Source organism: Vulpes vulpes, chromosome 15, assembly GCF_048418805.1.
Source record: "Vulpes vulpes isolate BD-2025 chromosome 15, VulVul3, whole genome shotgun sequence".
NCBI classification, from domain to species: Eukaryota; Metazoa; Chordata; class Mammalia; order Carnivora; family Canidae; genus Vulpes; species Vulpes vulpes.
This window is the reverse complement of record NC_132794.1, coordinates 100,704,399-100,719,358: the sequence shown is the minus strand read 5'-3', so window position 1 is coordinate 100,719,358 and position 14,960 is coordinate 100,704,399. Positions and strand designations below refer to the sequence as shown.

General features: G+C 43.7%; 1 protein-coding gene across 13 annotated transcripts in view; it reads left to right on the top strand.

Annotated features, from left to right (window-relative positions):
• The window catches only part of GPAM (glycerol-3-phosphate acyltransferase, mitochondrial), a 62,735-nt gene that overhangs the window by 15,481 nt on the left and 32,294 nt on the right, over positions 1-14,960 (top strand). For 2 of the 13 annotated variants that reach the window (XM_072740020.1, XM_072740019.1), the window contains exons 2-5: positions 10,630-10,708; positions 11,021-11,045; positions 11,876-12,006; positions 13,127-13,249. In XM_072740020.1, the coding sequence (XP_072596121.1) occupies positions 11,905-12,006; positions 13,127-13,249 (225 nt within the window). In that variant the 5' untranslated portion in view covers positions 10,630-10,708; positions 11,021-11,045; positions 11,876-11,904. Of the gene's footprint in view, positions 1-10,182; positions 10,598-10,629; positions 10,709-11,020; positions 11,046-11,875; positions 12,007-13,126; positions 13,250-14,960 lie in introns of those variants that run through there. The other 11 variants (XM_072740021.1, XM_072740022.1, XM_072740017.1 and 8 more) reach the window with 8 other exon arrangements.

The window sequence follows — 14,960 nt, the reverse complement described above, 5'->3', positions numbered from 1 at the left end:
GGCACCACTGGAGAACTGGGACCCTATTCTCCTTGGTATTTATGTTGTCCCCTCTCCTCTGACCCAGGGAGTGGGAGTGGGGGGTGGGGAGCATCAGTAATCTGCTTCCTACTTCTCTGCCAAACTTGGATACATGCTTCTCAAGACCCATGGAGTCCTGAGCCCCTAAAGCTCTATGGTTCATGTATTGCTCCTTGAATTCTTCCACTCTTAAAGTTATACTTGTCTGTGACTATTAATAATTATAATAGCCACTTACACTCTCCTTTATTAAATAATTTATCCCATCTTAGACACTCAACAAACATCTGGAACATCTATTTTGTGCAAGGCACTGTTAGGTACTAGGAAATAAAGAAGGAAATGAGAGAGGTCAAGAATTTAAGAGGGACAGGTAGATGTTAAATGACTAGTTTTATAGTGGAGTCTTTAATTATAATTATGATAGGTCCCATGGGGAAGAAGCACATGACAAGGGGTCTGACAGTCTGAGGATCCACGAAGATTGTCATGAGGAGGTGGGAACTGAGCTGTGTTATGAGGCATGAACTGTAGAGAAAAAAGGGGGTTGTGGTGGGGGCCACTGCCAGCAGAGGAAGCAGTATGTGCAAGAGAAGAGCAGAGCCATCTTTTGTAAGGAAATGAAAGCAAGCCAGTGTGGACAAAGTCAGAGAGAAAGAGCAAGTGGGAGGAGATGAGGGTGGTAAGGCTGGCAAGTGTGGGCTGGGCCAGGGCTTAGAGGCCATGTTGAAGAATTTTTCTTAAAGTCTCTGTCCTAAAAGTCCAAAGCCTTTGTCCTTAAACTGCAAGAACAATAGAAAGGATTTTAATCACTCATAGTGGGGATCAGGCGGAGAAATGCAGTGTTTGAAATGCTCGGTGTTGCACACTCTGGCTGATGTGTGGGATGTCTGGGAAAGTGGTGGGTGGGAAGCTGACGACCAAGCAGGAGTCTTGGTAGTAAGTTTTGTGCTTCCCAGGGAACATGGTGATGGCCTGCATTAGGATAGTGCAGGTAGAGAGGAGGTAAATGGATGATGGGTTTAAAGCTATTTAGAAGGTTAAATTGCTAGAAGTTGGTGTTGGATTGGATGCAGGAAGAGGTTAAGAATGACTCCTAGGTTCCTGGTGTGCTGAGAGAGTAGGGAATAAGAATAAAGGAGGGCCTTTAGCCAACAAAATTTGCCAAGAAAAAGCACCCAGGTAGGGAGAAAGAAATCCAGGAGAGCATGGGGTTGTGAAAGCCAAGGGAAGGCCTTGCTCCTTCTACTAGAACTTGAAGTTGCTCAGCAAGCCCTCAGTATCTGATAATCTGACATCAGGTTGTGTAATAGTAGAAGGGCTCTGGGTAAGTCTGGGCACTCACAATCTAGTCCACATTCAGATCCCTCTTCCGGAAGACAAGATGCCTTGTTTCCAGGTAGCATCTCAACTCCAGAAACCACCTTTGACAATACCTTTCAGAAGCCAACAGTGATTTTCAGACAAGTGACCCTAAGCAATATGTAGGAAAAAAACTATATGTCTTCAGAAATGCAAACTTTTATGATGTCCTATAGGATAGTCTGGCCTGTCAGAAGCTCCAAAATATTTTCATTCCAGATTGGGAGTTTTGTTTTATTCATCCCAACCAGAAGTTTCACTGAGGTTGTTCTGAAGGTCATTAGGGTTGTTCATAAATATTTATCTTGTTTGCGGCACATAGTAGGATTATATTTCTTCACCCACTTGCTTTATATAAGGCTTTAGCTAATGCAATGGGAACACAAGCAATGTATGGATTAAGAGCCATTGCACGGTTTATACTCTGTTCTTGGCCTCAGCAAAAAAGGAAGTCTGTGTCAACAAGGAGCCTCCATCAGTGACTTTTATGAGCAGAGCTTCTATAATAAGCTGCAGTTTACATGTAGCATAGGTAAAAAAATAAACTTTGTTATCTTAAGACTCTGAAACGTTTGTTACTGAATCATAACCTAGCCCATCCTGACTGATACAGAGACACCCTTTCTAGAACAAAGTAACCTTAAGAATTCATATGAGTTCCAGAGACTTGATGACAAATTCTTTGCCAGGATTTAAGCTCAGAGAATTTGGATCTCTCTCTTTTTTTTTTTAAAGATTTATTTTTATTTATTTATGAGAGAGAGAGAGAGAGAGAGAGAGAGAGAGTCAGAGACACGGAGGAGGGAGAAGCAGGCTCCATGCCGGGAGCCCGACACAGGACTCGATCCCGGGACTCCAGGATCGCGCCCTGGGCCAAAGGCAGGTGCGAAACCGCTGAGCCACCTAGGGATCCCCGGATCTCTCTTTTCTCTCCAAAAGTCTCTGCAAAAGGAGACTACTAACACTCATAATAATAGCTACTATTTAGTAAATCTTAACCATGTGGCAGGTGCTATGCTAATTATCTTGCACACATTATTCCATATAATCTCAAAATAACCCAATAAGGTAGTGGTCATGACCAAATCCACTTTGAAAATGAGAGGCTCAGTGAAGTTAAATATCTTGCCCAGGGTCACACAGCTGGTAAATGGCAGAACCAAGATTGGAACCCAGGATGCCTGGCTCCAAAGTCCTTGCAGAGTTCTCAGACATTCTGCTAGAAGGAATCAGGGTTGGTTCACTGATGTCCTCACTCAGCTCAGTTCTTAAGCCAACCCCATCTGAGTATCTTATCTTTATAGAGTGGGATTTAACATTACAATATGCTTTTCAGACCTGGGACCTGTCCACTCTGACTACCAGGCTCTCATCTAAGCTGGCTGAAAATGTATGTTACGTGTTTGTTCTCTAGAATCAGATAGATCTGAATTCAAATTGAGGTTCTTCCAGGTACTGGATTCACCTAACCTTTCCACATGCCTCGGTTTCTCCATTTGAAAAATGAGGGTAATAATTATTCCTGGCTCATGGGGCTGTGAGGAGGATGGAAACCTTGTTTTTCTGTTTGCTCTCAGATCCATTCTCCATCCTTCTCTGCTCTACTTTATGTCTGGGAGAGGAGTGGTTCCTGCAAACTCATTCCTTAAGCTTCTTTACAGTTTGCTTCAACTAATAGGAGGGGCTTTCAGGTGGAGGGAGGGCAGAAAGTGTCTCTCCCTTTGCTAGGTGGTACCTCCAGCAGTGGCAGCTCTGTGGTTTTGGGTCCTCCTAAGCAGCCCCTCTCTCCTTGGTCCCAGATGTTGCTCAGGTGGTTCTGGCTCCCAGTTCTGTTAATATCTTACTTCGTTGCTCCAGTCCTAGAGTCCTAATCTGTTGTTGCTAATCTCTGGGCTGCCTCACAGTCCCCTTTTGCTCTTTCAGCTCTCCCAAGACCTTTCTAAGAAGTGTAGGAAAATCACACTTCCGGTGGTCCAGCATAGGCTCTTTTCCAGATTGTCATGGCTGATACAGAGGATTGCTGGAGATAATGCCTATGGATTCCTTAGAGTAGTGCTTGGCACATAAAACGTGTCCAACCAATGGTACCTTAGAAAATGTGCTTTCCTCTTACCTAGATTCTTTGCAGCCAGTTTGCCCCAGGCAGGCCCCAGCCTGCATCACAGCTCCTGAGTCATGGCATCTTCCTTCCACGTTGGCCAGGTCCACGAACCCAGGATTCTGTTTGGATTCATCCTTCTCAGGGGTCTGTGAATTCCTCCATGATATTTTAAACACATCTCACAATGTTATTTTTAGTTTTCAAAAGTTCTTACTATGGCTTAAAAAGCCCTGCTTTATCTGGCCCCTCTGGCCTTCCAACATCTTTCTCTGCCACTTTCTCACTTGTCCAACTCCTGCCCACACTGCTCACTTGTGTATGCCAGCTCTGTCTTCCCGCAGGGCTTTGGCACACGTAGTCCCCCTTCTTGGAAAGGTCTTCTCTGGGCTCTTATCAGATGAGGTCCTTCTCACACCACAGCCTTGGGGTTGCTGCCTCTTCTGCAGAGAGGCCCTCCTTGACCACCTTCTCTAATGCTGGTCACCTCTTTTGTCCTCTGTGACAGAGGCTGTTTGGTTCTTCATTGTCCTTTCCATAACTTGTTTCCCTCCCAACCTGCCAGAGGCCATTAGACTATTAACCTCACAAGGGCAGGATCTACATGTGACCTCCCCAGATCTTCATCTTGTATCCTCAGTGACTAAAAAGACTGGCACAAAAGGGGCTCTCAGTTAGTATGTTATGAAAGAAAGAATGTTGAAGTAATTTCCTGTTGTGGATCCGTAGAAGTCCAATAGTGATCATTTTGGGGATTCCCCTCTTCTCCCTTATCCTGGCACTTGGGTAGTACTGAAAGCCTGACAGCCAGTTTCCTTCACGATTGTTCCATGCCCAGGCCCTGTGGTAGGTGAAGCTCCCTTCTCTCTACAACACATTTGGCTACTGGGATCTTCACTGAGGCTCTCAAGAATCTAGACTTCCAGTCCTTTGGGTCCTCCCATAGTGACCCTCCTACTGCAGACTGGCCACCTCCATGGCCCTGCATGAAGCAATCTCATACGGAATCCAGGACTAGCACCCTCAACATTTAGCCCCTTCTCAGTGCTTGGGCCATGTTGGTCCCTGTCCCCTTCTCAGACAACCTCTTCTCACACAGCCCAGCTTGATTCTACAAGAAAAACAAAAGACCCATTCATGTTTTGTCTTCTTGGTTACCAACCCAATCAATAGTTTTTCATTTTTTGACTTTCAGTAATAAAAAGGCAGTGAATTGCAATTACTCAGCCTCCCTTAAGAGCTTGGGGAATCTCGAGACCTAAACCAAAGAGCCTGGCTACACTCCTGGGAGAAAGGGAAAAAAATACCTTCCATTTCTTAGGAATGAACTAACAGCTATAAAATCAATCAATCAATCAAACCAAACCTCGATTTACGAGCTAATTTCTTAATTACCCTGCTCCACGAGTATTCTGATCCAGTGCCCCAGATCCCTTCTGGAACTGATGCATAGCTAATGGCTGAAAGTCCAGAACCCCACCTAGTTCCTGCTGGCCTGCCTTCTTGGGGGTAGGAGGCAGGGGACTGAGTATTATCAGGTAGCCCATCCTGTAGGAGATGGCAAGGCAGTTCTCCCAGAAGCCTGCCTGCATCCTGTTTAGATTATTGGAATGTATTTATAGCTTCATTACTAATAAAGCAGTTTCGAGTAGAATTGAAGTCCTTATTCTGCCACAAATGTCATAAAAATGAGTCAGAGGTGTTCCATTCTCTTCTGGCCTAACATACTTTCTAAATGACATGCTCTAAGGCCACTTTCATTGCCATAAACCCCAGCAAGATACACTGGTAGGGATTACTTCATAACTCTTTTTTTTTTCTTTTCTCCCTACATATTCGAATCTTTCTAGTGGCTAGAATTGTGCTCAAGATTAAACATGAGTCAGGAATGCACTTGCGTGTGAGTAACAGAAAACAAGATTTACGGGATTAAACAGAGATTTAACAAAAATCCAGTGATGTGTGGCTGGTGGTGTTGGGTTTGTCACAGAACAAATGGGGAATATAGTGAAAAAGAAGTAGTGTCAGCTGCCTGTTCCCTTTTACTAAGAAAGAAAACTTTCTCTGGAAATCCTTGATTTGATTTTCTCTTAGGGTCACATTTCCCAGAACTGAGTCACACGACCATCTTGTCTATAGTTTGTCTTGTTTTTGAAATATATATATATATATATATATATATATACACACACACACACACACACACATATATATATGTTATATTTTATTATATATATTTCATATATATATTTCATATATATATGGTAAAGAATTCTAGTTTGACAGTTTTTTCTTTGAGTATTTTAAAGATGCTGCTTCCCTGACTTCTTGTTTGCAAATTTCTGATGAGAAATCTGCTGTCATTTTATCTTCCTTCCTTTGCATAATGATGTATCTTTTTCTCTCTGCTTTTAAGATTTTCATTTTATCACTGGTTCTAAGCAATTTAATTATGATGTTCCTTGGTATAGTGCACTTCATATTTCTATTAGGAGCTCGTTGAGCTTCTTAGATTTGTGAGTTTATAGTTTTTATCAAATTTGGGAAGTTTTCAGCTACTATTTCTTCAACTTTTTTTTTCCTGTCCTCCCTTGACTCCTCCTCATTCCCATATTTCTCCTGTCCTTCAGGGACTCCAGTTATGTGTATGTTAAGCTCATTGATACCCTATTTGTGTATATTTTAAGGCTTTTTATTCCCTGTATTTCATTTTGGATAGTTTCTACTGCAATGTTTTCAGGTTCTTTAACCTCTTTTTTTTTTTCCAGTAATGTCTAATCTGCTCTTAGTTCCAAAGAAATGTAGTGGTGTGTGTTAAAAATCCCAGACAATGTTTTTATGATTCCTAGGTATTTGCTTTGGGGCTTTTCAAAGATTTTCCATATTTCTACTTCCTTGGCCATATAGAATGTGGTTATTATTATTTTTTAGTGTCCTATGTTACTAATTCTATAATTTCTGTGACTCCATTGATTTTGTTTTCTTTTTATTTATTTATTTATTTATTTATTTAGTACGTTTTTATTGGAGTTTGATTTCCCAACATATAGCAAAATACCCAGTGCTCATCCTGTCAAGTGCCCCCCCAGTGCCCATCACCCAGTTATTTTTCTTTTTAAAAATTTGAGAGAGAGAGAGAGAGAGAGAGAGAGAGAGAGAATGGAGGGGGGAAGGGCAGAGAGAGAGGGACAAGCAGACTCCCTGCTGAGCCAGGATCCCATTGTGGGGTTCCATCCCAGGACTCCTGGGATCACGACCTGACCCAAAGGCAGGGGCTTAATTGACTGAGCCACCCAGGGACCCCTCTAGGACTGTTTCAATTGATTGATTTTTCTCCTTATATGGGCCATTTTTTCCTACTTTTTTTTTTTTTTGTATGCCTGATTATTTTTGATTAGATGCCAGACATTGTGCGTTTTACCTTGTTGGATACTGGATATTTCTGATTTCCTATAAGTACTGTTGTGCTCTGTTTTGGGACACTTTGTTCTTGGAAACAGTTCAATCCTTTTGGGGCTGGCTTTTAAGATTTGTTTGGTAGGACCAGAGTAGCATTTACTCTGTCATTGTTTTTACCTCACTACTGAGACAAGACCTATTGAGCCATGACTTTTTAAAAAAATATTTTATTTATTTATTCATGAGAGAGAGAGAGAGAGAGAGAGAGAGAGAGAGGCAGAGACACAGGCAGAGAGAGAAGCAGGCTCCATGCAGGAAGCCCGATGCGGGACTTGATCCTGGGTCTCCAGGATCACGCCCTGGGCTGAAGGCAGCGCTAAACCGCTGAGCCACCCGGGCTGCCCATGAGCCATGAATTATGAGGTTTCTGATCTGGGTCCCAGGCTCAGGTCCTCTTCCTTGTCCTGTATGATCACTGGGTATCTCTCCACTCTGATTTGTGGGAACAGAAACAATTCCCTGCCTATGCAAGCTTTGGTGATTGTTCTCTCTATCTAGGTGGCTCTTACTCTGGGGTAGCTTACACTCACGTGCTAAACAGTTGAAGACTGGAGCAAGATCTTCTGTGGGTCTCCAGAGCTCCCCATTTCACTGTATAGTTCCCTTGTCTCCAGCACTCTATTCCCAGCTCCCACTGTTTCAGCTTTCCCGATCTCCCAGTTCTATCTCCTCAACTAAAGGAGACTGTCTAGGTCTTCCTGGCTTCCCCTCTCTGCACTGCTACCTGGCAGCTCTCTTAGGCAGTAAGCAGAGGTAGTCAGAGTGCTCACTGCATGCATCTGCTCTCCCTTATTGACCACTGTTCTGCACTGCTGCTTAATTAATTAATTAATTAAATTGGTTTAGTAGGAGAGTAAATTTAGTCTGCTCCATCCTGGCTGGCCAGACTGGATTATATAAATTATTATTGTTCTGTTGATAAAACATATTGCTATGACAACTGTTTTTAAAAACAATTCTCATTATGTAACCTGAAATACTTGTACTGCAATCCACATCTCCTACAAGTACAGGATATTCTTGTGCAATGGGTGTTACAGAAGAGTTGCCTACAAATAAACTCTGTGTAAATTAATCTGATTTTCCCCTCAGGATTCCATTTTCATTCCTGCAATGCTCTCTGTACTTAATTTCATATCACTTTCTCTTTAGTAGTGACTTCAAACCCTGAGACTGTCCTCTGTTTTCTCCTCTCCTTGTTTCTTTCTCTTTTTGGTCAGGGACCAGTAGTCTTATTTTTTTTTAAGATTTTATTTATTTATTCATAGAGACACACACACACACAGAGAAAGAGAGAGAGAGAGAGAGAGAGAGAGAGGCAGAGACACAGGCAGAGGGAGAAGCAGGCTCCAAGCAGGGAGCCCGATGTGGGACTCAATCCTGGGTCTCCAGGATCGTGCCCTGGGCTGAAGGCAGCGCTAAACCGCTGAGCCACCTGGGCTGCCCAGGGACCAGTAATGTATACACAAAATGTCATGATGTTTTGGGATTAGAATTCATCGTATTCTCATCAATACAGTCCTTGAGCACTTAGGTGTGTGCTTGGAGTTAAGGGGTATGTTGGGTTGAATAAAGGCAGGGTCTTTGGCTTTAAGCAGCTCAATCTTTTTTTTTTTTTTTTAATGCTCCTACAGTTTGGATTGGTTTAAAAGGATATCTCTCCATTTTGAGACGGATTTAGGAATAGAAGCAGAAAGTTCAAGAAAAGGAATTCTTGTTTTTCTTCTTGCTCCACAGCTTCAACAGTATTTATTGAGTGTTTACAACAACAAAGTGTTGTTGTTATTACCTAAGAGACTGAGACAAATCACTGACATTGATAGATTCATAATCTTTTGGAAGAACGACACATATTGATAAAGACCGAAGGTGTGGCACCACAGTAAATCTGACATTTCACAGAAGGGTGTGATTACTGAGGGCTGGAGAGATGAGGGAAGGCTTGGAGATCTAGTTCAGGGAAGAACTATAGAATTTAGGAAAAAAGCGGTGTGAGCATGAGAGTATGGGAGCCCATGGCTTGACTAGGGACTAGAGGAGTTGAAGTGGGAGCTCCTACTGGAGAACAGTGGGGAAAATAGAGCTCTACCAGTGGAGGCCTTATGTGCCAGGCTCAGGCATTTGGACTGTGGAGAGCTCTGGATGGTGTTCGATGGGAGGACATGGAAGATGTGTTTCCAAGAGGCCGTTAGGGTTACTGTGCACAGAGGAGATGAGGACTGGTGGCAGAGGTGTGAGAGCAGGGATTTACACCGTCTTAATTATGTCCGTATTCCCATCTGTTGGTTCAGACTTAATGCTTGTTGCTAAGGTGCGTGTAAAAGGTTGTCTTCTGCTTTCCAAATTGCTAATATTCTTCATAACCATCGGCCTCGCCAACGGCATGACAAATGCCGTGAAAACACTTCTTCGTGCCCCGGGAAGAACTAAAGTTTGGACCCCGGCTCTTTCAAAGCCTTATTTCTTCTTCAACTCATTTTATTCCATTGCTTGAGTCCATTCCACTGTGACTCAGCCACTGTCCCAGAAATTACACAACCGGGTCGTTCCCAAACCCCACCTCCCCCAAGCCTGACGACTTGTGTATACGCTTCGAAACCTCACCAAGAGTGAAATAAGTCAGTCGGAGAAGGACAAACATTATATGGTCTCATTCATTTGGGGAATTAAAAAATAGTGAAAGGGAATAAAGGGGAAAGGAGAAAAAAATGAGTGGGAAATATCAGAGAGGGAGACAGAACATGAGAGAGTCCTAACTCTGGGAAACCAACTAGGGGTGGTGGAGAGGAGGTGGGGGTGACTGGGTGACGGGCACGGAGGGGGGCACCTGATGGGATGGGCACTGGGTGTTACGCTCTATGTTGGCAATTTGAACTCCAATAAAACATAACTTAAAAAAAAAAAAAGAGACCTCACGAAGGCTGACCGCACAGGCCTACGGGACCCCCAGAGGCCCGGCGAAGGCTCCCAGCAGGGCCGCGCAGGTGCAGACCTCCAGCTGGGCAGAAGGGATACAATGTAGCCCTAGACGCACGTGCACCAGCGCGCAGGCGCGCGCCACACGCTCACGTGACTCAGCGCCTAGGCGGAGTGAGCGTCGGGTTAGGCGCCCCCGCCGCAGCCTTGGCCCCGCCGGCCCTGTGCGCGCACGCTCGGCGCCGTCGGCACGCGGAGTCCGGGCGCCCGCCCCCCCGCTCCCCCGCCCCCCCGCCCGGGGCCGGCTGCGCTCACTCGCGGGCGCCCGTTGCGTCATCCCGCCGCGACGCTGCAGCAGCGCCGGCGGAGGCTGGAAGTGCCGGCAGCCGCAGGAGCCCGAGCCGGAGCGGGCGGAGCCGCCGGGCGTGCCCCGCGAGGACGAGCGCGGCTGCGGGAGGCTGCTCGGGCCCGGGGCGCCGCGACAGGTGCGTCGTCGCCGTCCCCGCAGCTCCAGGGGCCCCTCTGACGAGTGGGCCCGGCTCGTGCCGCCCGGGGTCGGGGGCTGGGCTGCGGCGGAGGGAGGCTCGGGTGGATGGAGCGTCCTGCGCGCCGGAGAAAGTCGTGGGGGCTCGGGCAGCCGCAGGACACAGGACGGGCCGGGGGGCTGAGCGCACACCGCGTGCCACGCGCCGTGTAAGGCGCTTTGTGAGTACCGTCCAGCCCTCCCAGCAGCTCCAGGAGGTAAGAGCTGTCATCTTGTGCCCATTTTCCAGATGGGGAAACCAAGGCATAGAAGTTACCCAACTTGTTCAGAGTCACACATGTGATCAGCAGTGGGGGATTCGAACTCGGGTATGTTGTGCTTCAGAGCTGACCCTCCTCTCTCTTTCTCTCTCTGTTCTTTTCAAAACCCAGAGCGGGTTCCTCCCCCGCCCCCCCCCCAGGGTCTGGCGCCCCCAGATCTTGTTTTACTGACCTTGGATAAACGCCGTAGGGAGGGAGGAGCGTAGCGTGACTTCCTATTGGCACAAGACTCCTTCTCCCCCCCACTACTCTCCCATCCCTGGGGCCAGCAGCGACTTTTCTGGGGCGGCAGTGGGGCTCCCCCTGTTGTAGCCACGTCCTGCATCCTGCATGTGGAACTAATAGCTGATTTTTTTTCAGAAGCGTGAAGAGCTTTCTGGGCCAGGTGCGTTGCTTTACTGTTCTCTCAACTGGCCAATTACGCTAGGTTGATGCGTTACATCGTTAAGGACGTACCGGGTGGTTGTGGCAAGGATGCTGGTTACCGCAGCAAACCCACCTGGGGAGTGACACTGTTACCCTGGACGTGACCTTTCAGAGTTTTAAGGGAATACTTTAAGGACTGGTGAGAAATAGCCGAGAGCTAAGGCAATTTGAGAATTCTGTTAGGGAGTTTTTGTATTTTAGGTTAATCTCTGTTTTCTTTAGCAGCTCACTGTTCATGAACATTTTCCCTTAGGCTTATTGAAAAGGGGGAAAGCTTTTAAATCAGGTTATTTCAAGACAGTGTTGGTTTTGACTTAGAGCCCTGTAGGTGTATTAAAAGTGCAAATATTGCATTTAAGGCAAAACAAGAAAACTGGCCGCTTAATTCAAGTGGGAAACTTGAGAGTATGTAAGACCAAAAATTCCCAGCACATAATTTTAAAAAAGTACTTGTGTGCATACACATAACTTTTATTTAATTAAATAAGCACATGCCTTCATCCTTCCGGAATTCTTGGTCACGTACCTGAAATAAGCTGTTATTTACCCTTGCACATTCATGGCTATTTTTTTCAGGAAGTCTAAGGATACAAATGTTGATATATAAAAAAAAATCAGAATAGTTTACTGGAGTTGTTGAGTTTAAACACATCAAAGTCTACCTTTACACATTGACTGAACATGGTAGAAGTACACCAGTAGTTCACTTGGCATCCTATGATGGAACAAAATAATTTGCCACCTGGATTAGTCATTAAATTTAAATGGTGTATTTTTTTTTTTTAATAGCACATGATTTGGAAGTTACTCTTTGTGACATGGATGAATCTGCACTGACCCTTGGCACAATAGATGTTTCTTACTTGCCAAATTCATCTGAATACAGTGTGGGTCGATGTAAGCATGCAAATGAGGAATGGGTAAGTTTAATATGGTAAAAATTCAACCTAAATATGTTTGTTTCAATGTTTATGAAGGAAGCTGGAAGCAACATAATATCAAATAGAAGTTAATAGCCAAAGAAAGTGCCTCCAGCTGTTAGAAGATATGTTTATGAAGCCTAATATTTAAATATTGTTATGATTTTATGTTAATTGGGAAGAAAAAATTGGGTGGGATATTTAAGCACCGTGGTTATGTTAAAAAGCAAAATATTTTGCATAGAAAAAAAACAACTAGGAGTTGTTTTGGATGGTGTCCTATAAGATACTTTCTGTGTCTATTTTCCATAATGTAATAATGGATTTTGCAATGGAAATAAAGTTTAAAAAAAAATAAAAGCAGAAAATAAATATTAGTATGAATCTCAGTTCAAAGGACATGCATTTTCTTGTATTGTTTTTGTTTTGACGTAACGTGGCATGTTTAAAATGTTTCCTGAACACTATCTGCTTTATATAAAAAATGATGTCAGAGTTTTGAGGCTTTTTGGCTTATTTTTGAGAATACTATATCCATGGGATTTGAGCTACTTACGAACTCAATGAGCAAAATGTTTAGAACAATGAGTAGAATTTGACCCTAATTGGACAGTATGGCTATGATTTAAATTCCAGCCTTTAAACTCTGTTGTCAGGATAAAGGAATGTTATATAAGTTTACCTTGTTTTTTGTTTAAAATATTTTAAGCTGTAAATGACAAGTTACTTGCTGTTTAAGGCTTTGTAGTGGTTTTGTGGGAGTCTGTGATTGGAGAGGGATAAGGTTGATTATTAGCATATGGATCCAGGAGTCTGGTTTTGTTCATCCTGGTGTTGTCACAGGCTGCTTAACCTTGTACAACTGTTTTTGAACCTCTGTGCAGTGGACCTTGCTATTACTCTTAGGTGCTTACTTTTTGCTTGTGTTCCAAGTTTTCTTCCAAGTGTTGATGATGGAGGGGAGTACCATGAAGGGAAATTACTCTGAGAAACTTCTACTACCCAAAGAAACCTAAGTCCTAGGTTTCTCTTCTATCTGAAATATCTTAGTTTTAGAGACCAAGTGAACAAATAGAGTTTTCTTGCCATTCAGACCCTTTTTTTCATTAACATTTATTAGGGTGAGTGTGGTTTCAGACCTACTGTCTTCAGATCTGCAACCTTAAAATGGAAAGAAAGCCTAATGAGCCGGAAAAGGCCATTTGTTGGAAGATGTTGTTACTCCTGTACTCCCCAGAGCTGGGTAAGAATGTTACTGCTTGTTGACCTTTCATAAACACAGTGAAATTCCAGCTTTGTGTGAATTTTATTTTTGGATAGTTTGAATGGACTTAGTTCATTTTTAGAACTTAGGCCCATGTGTATAAACCAAATATTCCAAGTAACGATGTTGATTCAATTTTTCTTTCCATTCATTTTTTTTTTTCAGTAAATATTGGTCAAACAGTTGATGATAAGTGATAATTTGGTTCTTTTTTAGTTTCTTTCTTTCTTTCTTTTTTTTTAAGATTTAATTTATTTATTTGAGAGAGAGAAATGTGTGCTTGAGATCCTGTGAGGAGGAGCACTTGGAGAAACCGACTTCTTGCTGAGCTGCATTCTGGAGTCATGATGTTAGTTGAAGACGGACGCTTAACTAAGCCACTTAGGTTCCCCAGTTCTTTTTAAGTTTAGCAGGACTTTAGGGGAAGACTAGTAGATCTTTTAATTACTCTTTCTAAAGAGTTTAATAGGAACCTTCATATAACTTCTAGATGTTGAACTTTAACTTAATCTTAAAATCCTAGCAAGATGAGCAAGAGATAGCAGGACAGAGTGAAGTTTTAAAGATGTGGCTCTGTCCTCCTCTCCTTTTGCTAAGTTTCTGTTGAGGGGGAGGACAGGTAGGGAGGATGGGTATCTGTTGACTATGATAGTGAAGGATGGTTATGAAAATGTTAGGATGGGGTGCCTGAGTGATGCATTCAGACAGACATATGACTCCTGATTTCTGCTCAGGTCATGATCTCAGGGTTGTGAGATCGAGCTCTGCTTCATGCTCTGCTGAGTGTAGTCTTTGGAGTCTGAGATTCTCTCTCTCTCCCTCTCAATAAATAAATAAAAATCTTTTTAAAACATAAGGGGTGCCTGGGTGGCTCAGTAGGTTAAGCATCTGCTTTTGGCTCAGGTCATGATCTCAGGGTCCTGGGATCCAGTCCTGTGTCTGGCTCCCTGCTCAAGGGGGAGTCTGCTTCTCCCTCTCCCTCTGCTCCTCCCCCCCATTTATGCTCATTCGCACGTGTGCTCACTTTCTCAAATACATAAATAAAATTTTCAAAAAAGTGTTAGGATAAAATTTTATTTTATTTTTTTTAAAGATTTTATTTATTCGTGAGAGACACACAGAGAGAGGCAGAGACACTGGCAGACGGAGAAGTAGGCTCCATGCAAGGAACCTGATGTGGGACTTGATTTCGGATCCTGGGATCATGTCCTGAGCCGAAGGCAGACACTCAACCGCTGAGCCACCCAAGCGTCCCAGGATGAAAATTTTAAATAGAATGTGTATGGGTTTGTTGCTTGTATTTTGGTGAAATAAGCACATCATGCAAAATCTTCCACATTACAGTTTAAGTATTTGAATAATCAGTTGGATGAAAAGTAAGCCTCTGTTGCTAATTTGCTAGAGGGATGAATTAGCACAGGAATGTAAAATCTAATGTGCCTGTGTTCTTGGGCAGTAGAATTACCTTTTAAAAGGTATGCCTGGTGGATGCCTGGGTGGCTCAGCGGTTGAGCACCCACCTTCGGCCCAGGGCATGATCCTGGAGTCCCAGGATTGAGTTCCATATTGGGCTCCCCGCATAGTGCCTGCTTCTCTCTCTCTGCCTGTGTCTCTGCCTCTCTCTCTCTCTCTCTCTCTCTCATAAATAAATAAAATCTTTAAAAAAGAAAAAAAGGTATGCCTGTATGTA